Consider the following 21,599-nt stretch of genomic DNA (forward strand, 5'->3'; position numbering starts at 1 on the left):
TCAATCTTGGTTTCATCTGTCCACAGTATATTTTGCCAGTAGTGCTGTGGGACATCCAGGTGCTCTTTTGCAAACTTCAAATGTGCTGCAATCTTCTTTTTGGACAGCAATGGCTTCCTCCGTGGTGTCCTCCCATGTACTCCATTCTTGTTTAATGTTTTCCTTATTGTAGATGTGTCAACAAAAATGTTAGCATGTGCCAGAGATTTCTGTAGGTCTTTAGCGGACACTCTGGGATTCTTCTTTACCTCATGCAGCATTCTGCGCTGTGCTCTTGCAGTCATTTTTACAGGACGACCACGCTTAGGGAGAGTAGCAACAGTGCTAAACTTTCTCCATTTGTAGACAGTCTGTCTTACCGTGGACACATGAACATCAAGGCTTTTGGAGATACTTTTGTAACCCTTTCCAGCTTCATGCAGGTCAACAATTCTTGATCGTAGGTCTTCTGAGAGCTCTTTTCTGCGAGGCATGGTTCACATCAGACAGTGCTTCTTGAAACGAGTAAACCCAAAACAGGTGTGTGTTTTTTAAGGGCAGGACAGCTGTCAGCAACACATCCAATATCATCACACTGATTGGAGTCAAGGTTGGCTCACTCCTGGCTCCAATTAGCTCTGGGAGAAGTCATTAAGCTAGGGCCTCACATACTTTTTCCTCCCTGCACTGTGAATGTTTACATGTTATGTGAAATTAAACCATGGCAACATCTAATGTTTGTGTAGTATTATGTTCAGCAGACTGTGTTTTTCTATTGTTGTGACTTAGATGACGTTCAAAGCACATTTTATGCCCAATTCATGCAAAACTCCACGTAATCCCAAGGGGTTCACATACTTTTTCTTGCAACTGTATTATATATTCAGAGTGGAATCCTCAGGGATGATAATATTGATGTTAAAGAGGAGTATGGAGTGATGGAGGAGTGTTAGAATGTAGAATAAAGACATCATGGATAATAATATTGTTGTTAAAGAAGAGTATAAAGAGGAGGATGAGGAGTATGGAGTGATGGAGGAGTTTTTAGTAGAACACAAGGATATGATGGAGCCACCTAATACCAGGAACCCACCAGAGAGATGTCCCCGTCCTCTGTATTCCCGGGATTCAACACAGGAAGGTCACACCATCCCTCACCATCATCAGGTAGATGAGGAACAATCACTGATAGTATCATTAGGATCTGTACATTATCTGCATTGTTACCATTGATGTCATTTTTATTATATATTCAGAGTGGAAACCTGAGAGATCCTAAAGTTGATGTTAAAGAAGAGATAAAAGAGGAGGATGATGAGGATGGGGTGATGAAGAAATCAGAGCTTCTGAAAGGACACACAGATCTGTACCAGGACACCATGGTGGAATCATCCAGCTACAGGAACCCACCAGAGAGATGTCCCCATCCTCTGTACTCCCCGGACTCCACACAGGAAGGTCACACCATCCCTCACCATCATCAGGTAGATGGATCCAGTCATGGGAACCCACCAGAGAGATGTCCCCGTCCTCTGTATTCCCGGGATTCCACACAGGAAGGTCACACCATCCCTCACCATCATCAGGTAGATGATGACAATTATTGGTAGTTGTGATTTATACACAGCATGTTTGTTACAATGAATGTTTTATTATTTCTTTCAGAGTGGAATCCTCGGGGATGATAATATTGATGTTAAAGAAGAGTATAAAGAGGAGGATGAGGAGTATGGAGTGATGGAGGAGTTTTCAGAAGGACAGAAGGATATGATGGAGCCACCTAATACCAGGAACCCCCCAGAGAGATGTCCCCGTCCTCTGTATTCCCGGGATTCCACACAGGAAGGTCACACCATCCCTCACCATTACAAGGTTGGTGGGATGGAGAATCTAGAACTTGGACTTGTAGAGACAAAGTGTGGATTTTATATGTGATGTCACAATCATAAATATTACATTTTACAGATGATATTTTCTGTCATTTTCTTGATTTAGAGTGGAGATCCAATCGATATAGAATTTGAGGTTAAATCAGAAGAAGAAGAGGCGTATGTGAGGGATGATCAGCAGTCTATGGAGGAGGATGGAATAACGGGGACATTTATAGAGGAGGACACTCCTACAGAGATCAGCACAGGTGGGTCATGAACACTAAATGCATTCCTCCACCCATACTGCTCACTGATTGGTCCAGAGTAGGGCGGGGACTGGGTGATATCAGCCTGTAATCCCCTGGTCACTGTCCTGAGCTGTGTTCTCCGTCCTGTATTCCTGGATTTCTCTCAGATTACATGGAATACTCCTGACTCCTGCACCATATACTCTCTGTGCATTAAAATGTCCTGATACTATACAGTCTGTTGTATCTTATACAATATGTTGTACAGTTGTGTTCAAAATAATAGCAGTGTGTTGAAAAAAGTGAATAAAGCTGAAAATCCTTCTAATAGCTTTTATTTCCATCCACACAAATGCATTGGGAACACGACACATTCTATTCCAAATCAAAACATGAAGAAAAATACATCAAATTTGTGTTGTTCCTCTAAAAAAATTGAAGAAAAGTGAATATTAGACTGTTCAAAAAAATCGCAGTGTTTGTATTCTTCTTTACAAACTCAAACATTCACTATATAAACTGAGAAATGTTTGAAGATTTTGCTTTCCTTTGAATGACTTCATGAATATTTGGTTGTAGTCGCACTGTTTCTGAGAACTGCTGTACATCTGTGTTGCATGGAGTCCCCCAACTTCTGGCCCCTGTGATCAGGTATTCCAGCCCAGGATGATTGGACCACATTCCACAGTTCTTCTCTATTTCTTGGTTTTGCCTCAAAAACGGCATTTTTGATGTCACCCCACAAGTTTTCTATTGGATTAAAATCCGGGGATTGGGCTGGCCACTCCATAACGTCCATCTTGTTGGTCTGGATCCAAGATGTTGCCCATTTACTGGTGTGTTTGGGGTCGTTGTCTTGTTGGAACACCCATTTCAAGGGCATTTCCTCTTCAGCATAAGGCAGCATGACCTCTTCAAGTATTCTGATGTATTCAAACTGATCCATGATCCCTGGTATGTGATAAATAGGCCCAACACCGTAGTATGAGAAACATCCCCATATCATGATGCTTGCACCACCATGCTTCACTGTCTTCACAGTGTACTGTGGCTTGAATTCAGTGTTTGGGGGTCGTCTGACAAACTGTCTCCGCCCACTAGACCCAAACAGAACAATCTTACTTTCATCAGTCCACAAAATGTTGCGCCATTTCTCTTTAGGCCAGTCAATGTGCTCTTTGGCAAATTGTAACCTCTTCAGCACACGTCTTTTTTCCAACAGTGGGACTTTGCGGGGGCTTCTTGCAGATAGCTTGGCTTCACATAGGCGTCTTCTAATTGTAACAGTCCTCACAGGGAACGTCACACCTTCTTTCATCTTCCTGGAGGTGATTGTTGGCTGAGTCCGCGCCATTTTGGCTATTCTTCTATCCATTCCAATGGTAGTTTTTCGCTTTCTTCCACGTCTTTCAGGTTTTGGTTGCCATTTTATAGCATTTGCGATCATTTTAGCGGAGCAGCCGATCATTTTCTGCACTTCTTTATATGTTTTCCCCTCTCCAATCAACTTTTTAATCAAGGTACGCTGTTCTTCTGAACAATGTCTGGAACGACCCATTTTCCTCAGCATTTCAGAGAGAAATGCACTGTAACCGGCATGTACAACATTTGCTGCCTTCCTTCCTTAAATAAGGGCAATAATTGCCACCTGTTTTTCAAAGAATGAATGACCTCACTAATAGAACTCCACACTGCTATTATTGTGAACATGCCCCTTTCAATGAGTGATTCAATGACACAGAATCAGCAGCATGCATGTCATGACTGTTGGGTCTGTTGGATTTCTATTACTCTACTACACCTGCTAGGAAATTATTTGCCATGTAGAAATATCATTTCCACCAAAAACAGTGATTGATCCGGTTAGTGATGTCTGACTGCTAGTATTTTGAACACAACTGTACATTCCATAGTCCTGTCTTCTGCTCTCCACCCTCTGCTATATATAAACTTGACTCCATGTATTGGGAAGGTGGCAATGAGTGTTGGGGGGCTGTATTTTCACACCATTGTAAGCTCCTCAGAGCCCAAGCTGCCTGATGTGGGCGGAGTCCTGGTTTGGGGGAACCAATCAGCTCCTGTCTAGTAATCCTCTTTGTCTTTGTATTTTAGTCCATGGCCGGGAGATGAGGAAAACCTCCGAGGATTGTCTCACTTTGTCTCCAGACTGGAAAGTAGAAGATGAGGACATGACACAGTATAGTCCAGGAGAAAACCCGGCTCCCTCCAATGTCCATCCGGCACCACCCAGTGTAGATGGACCATCGGATTCCTCGTATCCTGAGGAACCTCAGACTGTGCGGGACCGGGCCGGTCTTCCAACAGGGAAGAAGTTTTCCTGTACTCAGTGTGGGAAAGGTTTCCATTTTAAATTCAATCTTGATGAGCATAAAAGATCTCACACAGATGAGAATCTATATTCCTGCCCTGAGTGCGGGAAATGTTTTTTAAAGAAGTCCTATCTTTTCAGACATCACAGATATCACACAGGTGAGAAGTCATGTCCTGAGGCCAGAAAATGCTTTGTCGAGAAATCAGAACTTGTCACAAACCAGAGCTCTCACATGAGGGAGAAACCGTATTCCTGTTCTGAGTGCGGGAAAAGTTTTTTACTTAAGCCACATCTTTACAGACATCTAAGATTGCACAAAGGTTTGAAGCCGTATTCCTGTTCTGAGTGCGGGAAATGTTTTTCACAAAAAGCCATTCTCTACAAACATCAGAGATTGCACATAGTGGAGAAGAAGCCGCATATCTGTCCTGAGTGTGGGAAATGTGTTGCTAAAAAATCAGAACTTGTCATACATCTGACGTCTCACGCGGTGGAAAAGCCATTCTCTTGTCATTATTGCGGGAAATGTTTTTTAAGGATGTATAATCTTACCATACATCAGAGAACTCACACAGGTGAGAAGCCGTATCCCTGCCTGGAGTGCGGGAAATGTTTTATACAGAAGTCCGATCTTTACCGACATCAGAAAACTCACACAAGGAAGAAGCCACTCACCTGTCCTGAGTGAGGGAAATGTTCCTCACTGAAGTCCTGTCTTCCTGTACATCAGGGGTCCCACACAACCTGGAGGTGTATTAGTGCCTTGAGTGTGGGAAATGTCTTCTAGATGAATGTTGCTGGACATCCCAGCTCTCATGTGGGGAAGAGGCACACCCTGATATACACCTCAGATATACTCCATGGCTGATCTTGGAAGAAACAGTCCATAAGGAGATCAGAGGTCACCAAAGACATGGATGAAGTGTGGGACCGGGTTGGTCATTGATAGCAGGAGAAGAATAAAAATGGAGTCCTGACCTTTCATTGGCTGAGTACATTTTGTGGTGGAACCATTAGAGGCCTAATTTTAAAAATGTATCGGATAAATTAAACAAGCTTTCATTTAGCCATAATGAATATTGAACATGTTTTATTTAAAGTGTTATTAAACCCACAACAGTACAATCAGTCTGTAGATGCAGTAAAGCATGCTTGTTATACTTACTGTGGGACCTAAGGGGTTAATTCTCTGCATTGTGTAAAAAGGCTGTTTGATCCTGTCGTCTCTGCTCCTTCTTGTTCAAATGACCACCTGATACAGACTGAATTCATAGACCCATGTACATGCTCAGTTTGGTGTGTATTGCTAAAGAGGGTTTTTTTTTAAATTTTCTTGGGAGAGTGCATGTGGTCAGCACAGGGCCAATCGGCACTGTCCAGACAGAGGTCAGGGGTTCTGCATCCTCCAAGAGAAAACTCCTCCTACAAGCTTTAACCAGTGCTCTGCTGAAGCCACAAGACTGCTATATACTGCTGATGAGGAAAGGTATTTACCAGTTTATATTTACTAAAATAATTGCATTTTTAGTGAATGCAGGGTCTGGGGAGAGCGGATATAGTGAATGCGGGGTCCGAGGAGAGCGGGTATAGTGAATGCGGGGTCCAGGGAGAGTAGATATAGTGAATGCGGGGTCCGGGGAGAGCAGATATAGTGAATGCAGGGTCTAGGGAGAGCGGTTATAGTGAATGCAGGGTGCGGTGAGACCAGATATTGTGAATGCGGGGTCTGTGGAGAGCGGATATAGTGAATGCGGGGTCTGTGGAGAGCGGATATAGTGAATGCGGGGTCTGGGGAGAGCGGATATAGTGAATGCGGGGTCCGGGGAGAGCGGATATAGTGAATGCGGGGTCCGGGGAGAGCGGAAATAGTGAATGCGGGGTCCGGGGAGAGCGGATATAGGGAATGCGGGGTCCGGGGAGAGCGGATATAGGGAATGCGGGGTCCGGGGAGACCGGATATAGGGAATGCGGGGTCCGGGGAGAGCGGATATAGGAAATGCGGGGTCCGGGGAGAGCGGATAAAGTGAATGCGGGGTCCGGGGAGAGCGGATATAGTGAATGCGGGGTCCGGGGAGAGCGGATATAGTGAATGCGGGGTCCGGGGAGACCGGATATAGGGAATGCGGGGTCCGGGGAGAGCGGATATAGGGAATGCGGGGTCCGGGGAGAGCGGATATAGGGAATGCGGGGTCCGGGGAGAGCGGATATAGGGAATGCGGGGTCCGGGGAGAGCGGATATAGTGAATAGAGGATCCGGGGAGAGCGGATAAAGTGAATGCGGGGTCCGGGGAGAGCGGATAAAGTGAATGCAGGGTCCGGGGAGAGCGGATATAGTGAATGCCGGGTCCGGGAAGAGCGGATATAGTGAATGCCGGGTCCGGGGAGAGAGGATATAGTGAATGCAGGGTCCGGGGAGAGCGGATATAATGAATTCAGGGTCCGGGGAGAGCGGATATAGTGAATGCAGGGTCCGGGGAGAGCAGATTTAGTAAATAGAGGATCCGGGGAGAGCGGATATAGTGAATGCGGGGTCCGGGGAGAGCGGATATAGTGAATGTGGGGTCCGGGGAGAGCGGATATAGTAAATAGAGGATCCCGGGAGAGCAGATATAGTGAATAGAGGATCCGGGGAGAGCGGATATAGTGAATGCAGGGTCCTAGGTTTAGTAATACTTTAACACAGTGATTTCCTACAGTCATCAGCTCCATCTAGCGGTCACAGTGTGTTATTTGTTTTTTCTCTATTTCTGGTTGAGGTATTTCAGTAAAAATTATGGCCACTAGATAGACCCTCCATCAAGTAATTGCCTTCCAGAGGATCCCCCTTCCTGACCAGGTCATTTTTTGCTTTACATTGCTGCGTTACTTTAACTGACAATTGCGCGGTCATGCAACACTGCACCCAAATTATATTTACGTCCTTTTTTCCCACTGATTGAGCTTTCTTTCAGTGGTATTTGATCACCTGTGCATTTTTTATTTTTTGCGCTATAAAAAAAAACTGACAATTTTGAGAAAAAAAATATATATTTTGGACTTTTTGCTATTAAACATGTCCAGTAAAAAAATTAAAAAAATCAAATTTTGTCATAAATTTCGGCCAAAATGTATTCTGATCCGTGTCTTTGCTAGAAAAAATCCTAATACGTGTAAATTACTTGGTTTACGTGAAAGTTATAGCGTTTACAAATGGTGGTATAGATACTGTTTTTTTTTTTTTTAATTATTTTTACTAGTAATGGCGGCAATCAGCGACTTATAGCAGGCATACTGACACAGGGGAGGAAATGACTTGGTGTCACTGACATCCCCAGTGACACCAATAAAAAAAAAAACACTGACACTGTACTAATGTCACTGGGCAGGAAGGGGTTAACATGAATGATCAAAGGGGTAACTGTGTGCTGGGTGTGTTTTACTATGGGGCGGTGTTTGTTGTGCTTCACTGTAATCACACTGCTCTGGATGCAGAGCAGTGTGCCGGAGCCGACAGGGAGGAGAACTGTTAGTAAACAACAGTTCTCCCCATTGGAGATCTTCGGAAATCACTGGACGCCGGCGAGTAATTACCGGCCGGGAACCAGTAATTGACAGCTGAGAATGGCGGCAGGGTAGGGTCCCCTACCCCGAAATGCAAAATCACATATATACTTGATTTTGCGCAGCCGTATCACCCTGTAGCAGTATTTGCCATCCAATCTGATATGTCTGTTAGTAAATCGGTGATACGTGAGGAAACTGATGGGGTGAGCTAAGGAGTAGAGAGATAGATTTGTGTGTCATCAGCATAGAAATGGTATTGGAAACCATGGGAAGCTATCAGCTGACCCAAGGAAGAGTGTAGATTGAGAATAGGAGAGGTCCAAGCACAGAACCTTGGGGGACCCCGATGGAAAGAGGAGTAGGAGAAGAGGAAATAGAGTTGTACGTGACATTGAATGTACGGTGAGATAGGTAAGATTCGAACCAATGGAGACTACAGTCATGGAGGCCACATAAATAGTTTTTTTGAGGAGGAGGGGGTGGTCAACTGTGTCAAAAGCAGTTGAGAGGTCCAAGAGTAAGAGTATGGAATAGTGACCACTGGTTTTAGCGGTTAGTAAGTTGTTTTTGAGTTTTAGGAGAGTAGCTCCTGTGGAGAAATCCAGACTGAAGGGGATCGAGAAGGTTATCCTCAATGAGGTGGCAGCTCAGTCAGTTGTAGACTAGACATTCAAGGAGTTTGGAGGCAAAAGGGAATAAGGAGTTGGGTTAGTAAGTTGTTTGTGAGTTTTAGGAGAGCAGTTCCTGTGGAATATTGTGGGCAAAATCCAGACTGAAGGGGATCGAGATGGTTATCCTCAATGAGGTGGCAGCTCCAGCCAGCTGTAGACTAGACGTTCAAGGAGTTTGGAGGCAAAAGGGAGTAAGGAGATGGAGGGTCTTAGGTTGCCAAGATTGGTGGGGTCCAGTGAGGCTTTTTTAAGTATGAGTGTTTTAGAGAGTTGGGGAAGATGCCAGTAGAAAGGGAGAGATTGAAGATATGAGTTAAAGAGTGAAGGATAGAGCCAGAGGGTGACCATAGTATTTGTGAGGGAACAGGGTGCAGGGGACAGGTGGTTAGGTGGGCTTTAAAAAACACTTTACCAACCTCCTCTATAGTAGCTGGGTTAAACAAGGGAAGTATAGATTGTGCAAGTGGACAAGGAGTGTAGGGTGAGGGAGATGTCTGGCAGGCAAGGAGTGTAGGGCGAGGGAGATGTCTGGCGGGCAAAGAGTGTAGGGTGAGGGAAATGTCTGGCAGGCAAGGAGTGTAGGGTGAGGGAGATGTCTGGCGGGCAAGGAGTGTAGGGTGAGGGAAATGTCTGTCGGGCAAGGAGTGTAGGGTGAGGGAGATGTCTGGCGGGCAAGGAGTGTAGGGTGAGGGAAATGTCTGGCGGGCAAGGAGTGTAGGGTGAGGGAAATGTCTGTCGGGCAAGGAGTGTAGGGTGAGGGAAATGTCTGTCGGGCAAGGAGTGTAGGGTGAGGGAAATGTCTGTCGGGCAAGGAGTGTAGGGTGAGGGAAATGTCTGGCGGACAAGGAGTGTAGGGTGAGGGAAATGTCTGGCGGACAAGGAGTGTAGGGTGAGGGAGGTGTCTGGCGGGCAAGGAGTGTAGGGTGAGGGAGGTGTCTGGCAAACAAGGAGTGTAGGGTGAGGGAGATGTCTGGCAAACAAGGAGTGTAGGGTGAGGGAAATGTCTGGCGGATAAGGAGTGTAGGGTGAGGGAGATGTTTGGCGGGCAAGGAGTGTAGGGTGGAGGAGATATCTGGCGGGCAAGCAGTGTAGGGTGAGGGAGATGTCTGGCGGGCAAGGAGTGTAGGGTGAGGGAGATGTCTGGCGGGCAAGGAGTGTAGGGTGAGGGAGATGTCTGGCAGGCAAGGAGTGTAGGGTGAGGGAGATGTCTGGCGGGCAAGGAGTGTAGGGTGAGGGAGATGTCTGGCGGGCAAGGAGTGTAGGGTGAGGGAGATGTCTGACGGGCAAGGAGTGTAGGGTGAGGGAGATGTCTGACGGGCAAGGAGTGTAGGGTGAGGGAGATGTCTGGCGGGCAAGGAGTGTAGGGCGAGGGAGATGTCTGACGGGCAAGGAGTGTAGGGCGAGGGAGATGTCTGGCGGGCAAGGAGTGTAGGGCGAGGGAGATGTCTGGCGGGCAAGGAGTGTAGGGCGAGGGAGATGTCTGGCGGGCAAGGAGTGTAGGGCGAGGGAGATGTCTGGCGGGCAAGGAGTGTAGGGTGAGGGAGATGTCTGGCGGGCAAGGAGTGTAGGGTGAGGGAGATGTCTGGCGGGCAAGGAGTGTAGGGTGAGGGAGATGTCTGGCGGACAAGGAGTGTAGGGTGAGGGAGATGTCTGTACAGTGGAGATCTCGTCACGAATTGTATCAATATTATTTTTGTGATTAGCAATCTCCTGGGCATCTAGCTATCAAAATTATTATTATTATTCTACAGGATTTATTTAGTGCCAACAGTTTATGCAGCGCTGTGAAACATAAATACATTTTCCATTGAAACTCAATGGAAATCGCCTAATAACATTTGTTTCCCCCCCCCCCCCCATTCACACAGAAGGAATGTACATGCAGTGTCACCGGGCGAAATGCTGTGAAAAATATTTATGAATAGACCCTTAAATGTCAGGTGACATTTATTTAACCTCTTCTGCGGCACCCTATAGCAGAAATACTGCTACAGGGGGCACAGGTGTGTGTATATATACGTGATTTTGCATTGCCAGGTAGGGGGCATGCGTGTGCTGCCATTCGCAGCCTCGGCTGTCAATCACTGGATCCTGGCAGGTGGTTCCCCTCCAGCACCTGGTGATGATCGCTGAGTATATCCGACGGGGGAGAGACCTGCATGTAAACAATACAGATCTCTCCCCTGTCAGCTCCTGCACACTGCTTCATAGTGAAACAGCACACAGTTAACCCTTTGATTGCCCCAGATGTTAACCCCTTCCTGCCCAGTGCCATTAGTACAGTGTCAGTGTTTTTTATTAGCACTGATCACTATATTGGTGTCACTGGGGATGTCAGTGGCAGCTAGTCCCCCCCAGTGCCAGAATGCCTGCTGCAAGCCCACTATAAGTCGCTGATTGCCGCCATTAGTAGTAAAAAAATGCCATCCCAATCAGTGTGATAACAGAAAAGCACACACCATGCTGCCCCCTAGTAAAACACTCCCAGCACACAGTTAACCCTTTGATCACCCCTCATATTAACCCCTTCCTGCCCAGTGCCATTAGTACAGTGTCAAAGTTTTTTATTAGCACAGATCACTGTATTGGTGTCACTGGGGATGTCAGTGGCAGTTAGTCAGTCCCCCCCAGTGCCAGAATGCCCACTGCAGTCCCGATATAAGTCGCTGATCGACGCCATTAGTAGTAAAAAAATGCCATCCTGATCAGTGTGATTACAGAGAAGCACACACCACGCCACCCCTAGTAAAACACTCCCAGCACATAGTTAACCATTTGATCGCCCCTCACATTAACCCCTTCCTGCCCAGTGTCATTAGTACAGTGTCAGTGCATTTTATTAGCAATGAGGTCAGTGACACCAAGTCAGTTCCCCCCAGTGTCAGAATGTCTGCCGCAGTCCCATTAAAAGTCGCTGATCACCACCATTACTAGTAGTAATAATAAAAAAAAAATCCCAGTATCTATACCGCCATTTGTAGACGCTATAACTTTCACGTAAACCACTTCATTTACACGTATTAGGATTTTTATTTAGCAAAGACCCGGAGCAGAATACATTTTGGCGATGAAATTTGATTTTTAAAATTTTTTTTTACTGGACATGTTTAGTGGCAAAATGTCCAAAATATAGGGTTTTTTTTCTCAAAATTGTCAGTCTTTTTTTGCTTATAGCACAGAAATAAAAACCACACAGGTGATCAATTACCACCGAAAGGAAGCTCAATTAGTGGGAAAAAAGATGTAAATATCATTTGGGTGCAGCGTTGCATGACCGCGCAATTGTCAGTTAAAGTATCGCAGCGCTTTATCGCAAAAAATGGCCTGGTCAGGAAGGGGGGGGGGATTCTCTGGAGGGCAAGGGGTTAATGATGAGATGTATGTAGTTGCTAAATACATAGACCTCCTAACAATGTTATCAGGTTGCAGCTAGGGGGAGCTCTAATGTGTAGAGTGTGATTACAGGAGAGCGATCCCATCTAGCTCACATTTATCCCTTTTGCTGTCAGAGCTATTTTTGCATTTTTTTGCAAAGAATAGTTTAAGCCCCCAAACTGATATTTTCTAAAAGCAGAGGCCCTGGAAATTAAAATAGTGGCAGTTCCAATTTTCAATGTCAGGCGGTGTCAAAAAGTTTTGAGACTAGTTGTGTAACATGCCAACAGGTGGTAGCATAAGGCACAGTCACAGGGAGCACCAACTTTCATAAGTCAGTGTGCCGAAAGACATTGCCCTGTGTACATCGCGAGCTGTGCAACTGGTGCTTTTTTGACCACGTCTGCTTTTTCATCATGGAAGCAAGTTAGAACAAAGAACAAACATGAATTTCTGTGTGAAACCCGTACAGCCAAGTTTCGTCACGGGTAATGATACCAAACATGTTCAGCCTTAAAACTGACTTCAACTTTGTTACCCAAAATTTTCCCACAGGTGGCGCTTTAAAAGCCTTCACAGGTCCTCTGTTTTGCATTAACCAGGAACACTGGGCCTAGAATTAATATTGCTCTCACATGGGTGTGCACAATGATATGTAGCCTGTGTAGCACAGTCAACGTTTTCATATGTAGGCGCCTGTAACATGTTCATATTGTCAGAGCCACTGTGAAATAAAATTTAGATTTTACGGTGAATCTGCATTCGAACTCTGAAACAAGGTTTCTGAGAAGATGAAAGATTTCATGTAGTAAAGGTTATTTAGTGAGCGCTACCTTAAAACAAAAATGGAAGTATATATATATATACACACACAACAATGTTATTAAGCTGCTGATACACCGAAAAAGGTAACTAAGAAAAACCTCCAATAATACATGTATGTCCAAATAAAATGGTGCAGCGCTAAGTGATGATACACGTTAATACACACAATAATATGCTATTTCAAACTTATACGTGATATCACTCTGAAGATGATCCTTAAATATTTAAATTAGTTCAATGTGATTATGTGGATCATATAGAGATCACAATTCCAGGTGAGTGGACGTCCTGATCCGGGAGTGACAATTGGTGCAAACCACACAAGTGGGTGAAAAACGCACTCACCAGATGTGCGTTTAAGATGCGCAATAAATAATCCTGCGTCACCAGGCCATAGATAGGTCGTCAGATCTCGGGTCGGGTTACCCCACGGATCACCATCCAAGTTCCACAGAAAAAAGGTCACCAGGATCCGCTACCAGGTATCACCACCAGGGTCATATTTTCCTCCAAAAGGGCACTGCTAATGATAGCACTCACACAGAGTGCCCAATAAGAGACCACATAGCGTGATACTGCTTAAGGTACCTTTTGGAGGAAAATATGACCCTGGTGGTGATACCTGGTAGCGGATCCTGGTGACCTTTTTTCTGTGGAACTTGGATGGTGATCCGTGGGGTAACCCGACCCAAGATCTGACGACCTATCTATGGCCTGGTGACGCAGGATTATTTATTGCGTATCTTAAACGCACATCTGGTGAGTGCGTTTTTCACCCACTTGTGTGGTTTGCACCAATTGTCACTCCCGGATCAGGACGTCCACTCACCTGGAATTGTGATCTCTATATGATCCACATAATCACATTGAACTAATTTAAATATTTAATGATCATCTTCAGAGTGATATCACGTATTCGCATAAGTTTGAAATAGCATATTATTGTGTGTATTAACGTGTATCATCACTTAGCGCTGCACCATTTTATTTGGACATACAAAGATTTCATGTAGTTCTTAACACAGTACATTAACGTTCAACTATCCCAAAGGGACAGGAACTGGGAATAGTCTGTAGGCCAAACAAGTTTGCATACGGAGCAAATTGTAAGCAAGGTCACCTTCCATCTATTAACAATGGAGTTGATTGTCATTCATAGAACCCACCAGTTGGTAATCCACTAGTTTATTACGGGTGGGTCGTACACAAATGCTGTAGTACGGCTGGCCTTGTATTATTCTGGCAGTGAGAAACCAACAAGTGTCATTTGACTGGCTGAATGAAACAGGACTTCTTGTATTGTGAAAATTCTATGCATTGTGTTACTTGTGGACACAACTATTACCAAGCCGAGAAGATACACAAGAGACAACTAACAAAATTAAATGTCTGAAATATCTCTACCGATGAGAATGGAACTGTTCTATATTTCAATATTATTAATACATAATAATTCAATCTCATAGACTTTGTCAGTCATAAGATCAAGATAATATGACCCGGTTTCAATATATATATGTAGCACCCTCCAGTCTGCTACTAGAATAATGTAGTGTATTGCAGGTAAAATCCTTGTGTAGGACTCGTGGTAACTGTGTGAGTCTGTGATTGAGGTCAGGTCAGTGCAGGTCAGCTGGATGACTTAACAGGTTGTGGCTATTGCCTCCTCTTGACCCTGGAGGACTATAGAACCTTCCAGAAGTCAGTAGGCAGGAAGGGGTGGAGACCTAATCTGCATGTTTATTGGAGACCGGCCAATCCCAGGTTTGGAGGCCCTGGTAGAGTGGTGGACCGACCCATAAATATGTGTCTCTATTGCCTCCTCTTGACCCTGGAGGACTATAGAACCTTCCAGTAGGCAGGAAGGGGTGGAGACCTAATCTGCATGTTTATGGGAGTCTGACCAATCCCAGGTTTGGAGGCCCTGGTAGAGTGGTGGATCAACCCATAAATATGTGTCTCTATTGCCTCCTCTTGACCCTGGAGGACTATAGAACCTTCCAGAAATCAGTAAGCAGAAAGGGGTGGAGACCTAATCTGCATGTGTATGGGAGTCTGACCAATCCCAGGTTTGGAGGCCCTGGTAGAGTGGTGGACAAACCCATAAATATGTGTCTCTATTGCCTCTTCTTGACCCTGGAGGACTATAGAACCTTCCAGAAGTAAGTAGGCAGGAAGGGGTAGAGACCTAATCTGCATGCTTATTGGAGTCTGGCCAATCCCAGGTTTGAAGGCCCTGGTAGATTGGTGGACCAACCCATAAATATGTGTCTCTATTGCCTTCTCTTGACCCGGGAGGACTATAGAACCTTCCAGAAGTCAGTAGGCAAGAAGGGGTAGAGACCTAATCTGCATGTTTATTGGAGACCGGCCAATCCCAGGTTTGGAGGCCTTGGTAGAGTGGTGGACCAACCATAAATATGTGTCTCTCGTGCCTCCTCTTGACCCTGGAGGACTATAGAACCTTCCAGAAATCAATAGACAGGAAGGGATGCAGACCTAATCTTCATGTTTATGGGAGTCTGGCCAATCCCAGGTTTGCAGACCCTGGTAGAGTGGTGGACCGACCCATAAATATGTGTCTCTATTGCCTCCTCTTGACCCTGGAGGACTATAGAACCTTCTAGTAGGCAGGAAGGGGTAGAGACCTAATCTGCATGCTTATTGGAGACCGGCCAATCCCAGGTTTGGAGGCCCTGGTAGAGTGGTGGACCAACCCATAAATATGTGTCTCTATTGCCTCCTCTTGACCCTGGAGGACTATAGAACCTTCCAGAAGTCAGTAGGCAAGAAGGGGTAGAGACCTAATCTGCATGTTTATTGGAGATCGGCCAATCCCAGGTTTGGAGGCCTTGGTAGAGTGGTGGACCAACCATAAATATGTGTCTCTCGTGCCTCCTCTTGACCCTGGAGGACTATAGAACCTTCCAGAAATCAATAGACAGGAAGGGATGCAGACCTAATCTTCATGTTTATGGGAGTCTGGCCAATCCCAGGTTTGCAGACCCTGGTAGAGTGGTGGACCGACCCATAAATATAGGAGAGTCAGGCAAACAGAGGTGTTAGGTGGAAGATGGAGTGCTGAGCAGACTGTGAGTGCCAGGGGGGGTCTCCTAGGTCTTGAGGGGAATGGGCTCAGGAGGATACATTCAGCAGTGTAGCATGAATGGGATCGAGACCTAGGAGCATTGGGAGCAAAGAGGACACAGTGAGTACATCAGCCCTCCCTGGGATTCACATATAGCAAGCTTTCAAAGGACAGCGCTGGGCTCAATCCTTTATCCTTGTCCTGGCAGATCTTCCAAACAGCCAGGACGGCTGGTAGTGTCTGCAAACCGTGAAGCTGGGAGGAGGCACCTCTACATGTAGTTACAAGAAGGCTAATTTTTGATGGGCTGTGAGTTGCTCACCCGTAAAGGGTTGTTGCTACTGATTCATAAAGCTTGATGGCTTTTAAGGAAAAAGAACAGTCCAGAATCCATTCCTGTACATAGAAAGGAAGTTGTCCCCTCTTATTATTTATTTATTTCAGGTACTTATATAGCGCTGTCAATTTACGCAGCACTTTACATATATATTGTACATTCACATCAGTCCCTGACCCTCAAGGGGTGTACAATCTAAGGTCCCTAACTTACATTCATACATACACATTCTAGCGACAATTTAGAGAGGAGCCAATTCACCTACCAGCATGTCTTTGGAGTGTGGGAGGAAACCCACACAGGCACAGGGAGAACATGCAAACTCCAGGCAGGAGGTGCCGTGGCTGGGATTCGAATCAATGACCCAAGTACTGCCAGGCGGAAGTGCTAACCATTTAGCCACTGTGCTGCCTCTTCATTGATCATCAAGCCAAACTGAGCTTCCCATAATCCCTATTACCCTATCCAAGTTATTTCCTCTAATAAAATAACAAAACCAAGCCAGTGGACTGTTCACTGACTGAGTGCAAAGTGTGGAAGAAAAAAAGCATGTAGCTTAGGGCAGGCATGTCCAAAGTCCGGCCCGCGGGCCATTTACGGCCCGGGGGTCGGTTTAATACGGCCCTCCAACAGCCCTCCCTGCTCTGTGTAATGTGGCCCTCCCTTCTATGGCAGACAGTCTTCTGCTTGAGAGCAGAGGGCAGTGCGCATGCCTGACTGCGGCGCGTTCTCCCTGGTCTGTGTAAATGCGGCTGTCGCACGGCCCTCCCTTCTGTGGCAGACAGTCTTCTGCTTGAGAGCAGTGCGCATGCGTGACTGCGCCGCGCTGGGAGCGACAGAGGGCGGTGATGTCAGGGCCGGGCTTCCAGCGCGAAGTGTGTTTCTCTTCCCCTCCTGGCTGCCGAGCAGAGACTTCAGCTCCAGCTACCTTTTTCACCCTTCACATTAGTGCAGGTAAGTTTTTTTTTAAATTTATTTTCAATACATTGTGAAAACTCAGCTGTCAGTTGATCTTAATGTTATGAAATGAAACGTTTGCAATTAACTTGGCATAAAATAATTTATTTGCATTTAATTGTAATGGTTCAAAGAATGTTCGGAAAAATGTTCGGCCCTCCACCATGTTCACTTCATCCAATCTGGCCCTCTTTGAAAAAAGTTTGGACACCCCTGGCTTAGGGGTACCCACAACATAGTGGCTGTCATGAAGGAAGGCATAATAATGTACAAAAAGACCCAATCATGATAAGATATTGTAGAGAGGGGAGAGGATATGGCTGGCTATGTGCTGTTAACTGAGCCATATACCAATCCTACTGAGGTTCTGTGGACTATGCCAGGCAGTGTGGGTGGAGTCATGCGTACCTTTCCCATGCATATGTTGATCAATGTCCTGGGATGAGGTGGAGGTCCCATTCGGGTGAAATCAACCTTAAGGCGGGCCCCCTACTTAGAAATGAGCCGTGCACTGTATGCAGTGAATGTCTGTGTTAAGTCCCAGTAGAAAGTGCAGTCACTACCAGGGGCGGACTGACAACTCATGGGGCCCCTGGGCAATAGGGGATCATGGGGCCCCTGTGTCCTTGCCCAAACTCAAAAAAACCTATGAAAAAGGTACCAGGGGCATCTCATGGGGCCCCCTACTGAACCCGGGCCCTCGGGCAGCGCCCGAGTTTCCAAATGGTCAGTCACTACACACCTTGACTGTTGCGTTTAGGAGAGACCCCGGTGAGCCTATGCCCCCTCCACCCATCTAGTGTACCTCTGCCACCTCACTCCCATTGACAGAATGGGGTCCCCCTGAGCACCTACATATATCTCATGCGTGCGCTCAGTTAATTCCTCTTTCTCTCATACCATACGGCTAGGCTGGGGGTTTCCATAACACAGGATCAGTCCCGATTGCTATGGAAAACACCGACCCTTCACTACCGTAGGACACCCCACCTTGCCCGGGTACCATATTTCACAACAGGCTGCTGTTTACACCAGTCCTAGGTGGCTGCCCAGGCTTACCTCCACAAGGTGATAGTCCATACTTGGCAGTTCTCTGGAAACGTTGGCATCTCCAGGCAGAATGCAGAGCATCTCAGTCCCCCTCTGTAAAATGGTGTCACAACATTCCTAACCCAAGACCGCACAAAGACCAAGTACAAGGCAATGACTTCCAGCACACCAAAGGCCTCAGGACACATTTTATTTAAATGTGGATACCCATTTATTTGGAATGGGATTTCCTTTCCCCATATATATTATATACAGCCCAGTGTAAAGAGTGCAGTGATAAGGAGCATGTTATATACAGCCTGGCGAACAGAGTGCAGTGGTCAGAAGTATATATTACTGTATACAGCTCTGTGCACAATGTGCAGTCAACAGGAACAATTCAAGATAAAGCCTGGGGTACAGAGTGCAGTGGTCATATAAAGCCCAGTTTAAAAAATGCAATGGTCAGGAGCTTATCATATGCAGCTCAGTGTGCAGAGTGCAGTGGTCAGAAATATATCATATACAGCCCAGGGTAAAGCATGCAGTGGTCAGGAGTATGTTAAATACAGCCGAGATTACAGAGTACATGGGTCAGGAGTATATCTTGTGCAGTTTAACCACTTGCCGCCCTGCCACTGTAGAAATAAGGCAGCAGGGCGGCACGGGCAGGCAAAACCACGTTTTAAAACGTGTGTTTTGTAGACAGATAGGGGGCCCGCGCGAGGCGCGCCACCGCCCTATCTGTCCCGCCAATCACCGCCGCGGATGTCAGTCGCCGGATCACAGCTGGTCCTTACCGGCTGTTTCCTGGCGATCGGCGGCAAACAGTGACAGATAGCACAGTAGGACACACTTCTGGTACAAAAATCAATAGTTTGGCTCACCACCCACAAAGCTTGTCATTTAATAGGGTTATGTCCCTTCTTGCCTCAGGGTTTCCAAAGAGGAGGTGTCACGTACTTTGTTGGGGAGCCTGACGTGGAGAGAAGGCGTCCTCTTACGACTCCCGCTCGGAGCCCCTGATGGTGGGAACAGAAGGCGCAGAGCCAAGAGCGGCACGAGTGCCGGTAGGTTTGGAGCTGGTAGCAGGCAGGTGAAGACCCAGGAAATCCACATGCAGGCCAGGTGCAGATGCAGGAACGTAGGTGCAGCAGCAGGCAGGTATGGCGGCAATCAGGATGCAGACTGGGACTGGACACAGGAGGGTGGATGCGGCAGCAGGCAGGTAAGTATGCAGGCCAGGTGCAGGACTTTCGCTGCGGTAGCAGGTAAGTATGCAGGCCAGGTGCAGTACCGTGGGTGCAGCAGCAGGTAAGTATGCAGGCCAGGTGCAGGACCATGGGTGCAGCAGAGTCAGACAAGCCGGGTCAGGATCAAATGAGCAAATCAAGTACAAGGGAACAGGCAAGCGGATAGTCAGGGATAGCCGGGGTCGGTGCAGACGGGGTTCTCTCTTAGGGTCAGATCAGATACAGGCAACAGAATCAGGTTTTGGAGTGCAGTACGTTATAGACCAGAAGGCATTGATTACACTGTATTGCAGGTTTAAATAGCCCGCCTTGCGGTGACGTGTACACTACTGCGCATGCGCACACTCGCACGCTCCTGCGCATGCGTGCCCGCACTCGCACCACCGCGGTCCAAGGGGATCCGTCGCTGTCGCCCGGCTGCACGGCGGCGGGATCCCTGACAGTGCCACCTCCCTAAGGGCAGCTTCCGGATGTCCAACTGGGCCATCTTCTCTGGATGCCTGCGCTTAAATGCCAGGATTAAATATTTAGCATGGATGTTAGACTCCGGTTCCCATGAATTGTCTTCAGGTCCATAACCTTTCCATTTAATTAAATATTGGAGTTGGTTCCTCCTTTTCCTAGTCAACAATTGTTTCTACCTCATATTCTTCTTCGCCGTCGACGATCACTGGTTCAGGCGGCCCCAATTCCCGACCTGGAAAGGGGTTAGAGACTGCAGTCTTGAGCAACGATTCGTGGAATACGGGATGGATTTTTGGTGATTCCGGTAGTGTGAGCCCGTATGCTACATCATTAATCCTCCTTTTTACTGGAAAAGGTCCCACAAATTTGGGGCCTAACTTCCTTGAGGGACAGGTTAACCTTAGATTGGCTGTTGACAACCATACCTCTTCGCCAGGTTCCAGGACCAGGTCCCCTTTCCTCCTTTATACTTGGAATACGGGATGGATTTTCAGTGATTCTGGTAGTGTGAGCTTGTATGCTACATCATTAATCCTCCTTTTTACTGGAAAAGGTCCCACGAATTTGGGGCCTAACTTCTTTGAGGGACAGGTTAACCTTAGATTGGCTGTTGACAACCATACCTCTTCGCCAGGTTCCACGACTAGGTGCCCTTTCCTTTTTCTGTCAAAGAATTTCTTATTATCTAGCTGAGTCTTTGAGATTGTCTCCTGTAGCATCTTGTTGTTCTGTTGAAGGAATTCAAAGGTATCTTGGACTGCTGGAATTGCTGATTCAGGCACTATATTGGAAATTAATGCAGGGTGAAATCCATAGTTAGAGAAGAAGGGAGATTGTTTTGTGGCCGAGTGTTTTGAATAATTATATGCAAATTCAACCAAGGGTAGGAGTGATACCCAGTCATCTTGGGAAAAGGACGTAAAACAACGAATGTACTGCTCCAAGGTCTGGTTGGTTCTTTCCGTTTGGCCGTTGGTCTGAGGGTGATAAGAGCGGAAGGGAGTGAGAGTCCCACTTTCTCAACTTCTCGCAAAGAGCTTTCCAGAATTTCAAGGTGAATTGCACCCCTCAATCCAAGACGATGTTCCCTGGGACACCATGGAACCTCTCCACCTCTCTTATAAAGATTTGGGCCATTTCTGCTGCAGATGGTACTCCCTTCATACCAATAAAGTGGGCCATCTTAGAGAACCGATCCACTATAACAAAGATAGCTGAACATCCCTCTGATGGTGGCAGTTCTACAACAAAGTCCATTGATATCATTCTCCAAGGACGGTCAGGAACTGATAGAGGCCTTAATAATCCCCAGGTCTTGCTTCTATCACCCTTGTTCCGTATACATGTGGGACAGGAATTTACATAAGCCTTGCAGTCCTTCTCCCACTCAGGCCACCAGAACAATGGCTGCACTAGGTCTAAGGTCTTGTGAACCCCAAAATGTCCTGAAAGCGGATGGTTATGATAAAGTCCTAAAATTGCCAGTCGGGTAGTTTCTGGTGCAAAGATTCTGTTCCCTGACCATAGTAACCCTTCTCTGAAGGACAGAGTTATTCCTGGAGGGGATGGAGCCCCAAAAGATGCCTGCTGGATCTGCGAAAAAGGTCTGGTTGTAAGAGACAGAAG

General features: G+C 46.5%; 3 protein-coding genes across 3 annotated transcripts in view; all 3 read left to right on the forward strand.

Moving 5' to 3' along the window:
• LOC149429876 (uncharacterized) overlaps positions 1 to 21,599 on the forward strand; it is a 210,306-nt gene that overhangs the window by 22,836 nt on the left and 165,871 nt on the right. The gene's annotated exons all lie outside the window — the stretch shown is intronic.
• On the forward strand, positions 952 to 2,404 carry LOC149429877 (uncharacterized). Its single transcript, XM_089666339.1, has 3 exons — positions 952 to 1,146; positions 1,645 to 1,851; positions 1,975 to 2,404. Exons 1-3 carry the CDS (start codon positions 952 to 954, stop codon positions 2,125 to 2,127), a joined length of 555 nt encoding a protein of 184 aa, XP_089522465.1. The 3' UTR covers positions 2,128 to 2,404.
• Positions 4,194 to 5,503, forward strand: LOC149429878 (uncharacterized). Its single transcript, XM_089666326.1, has one exon. It carries the CDS (start codon positions 4,225 to 4,227, stop codon positions 5,116 to 5,118), a length of 894 nt encoding a protein of 297 aa, XP_089522452.1. The 5' UTR covers positions 4,194 to 4,224; the 3' UTR covers positions 5,119 to 5,503.

Source organism: Staurois parvus, unplaced genomic scaffold, assembly GCF_062004578.1.
Source record: "Staurois parvus isolate SC_StPar_1 unplaced genomic scaffold, SC_StPar_1.0 ptg002686l, whole genome shotgun sequence".
Taxonomy (NCBI): Eukaryota; Metazoa; Chordata; class Amphibia; order Anura; family Ranidae; genus Staurois; species Staurois parvus.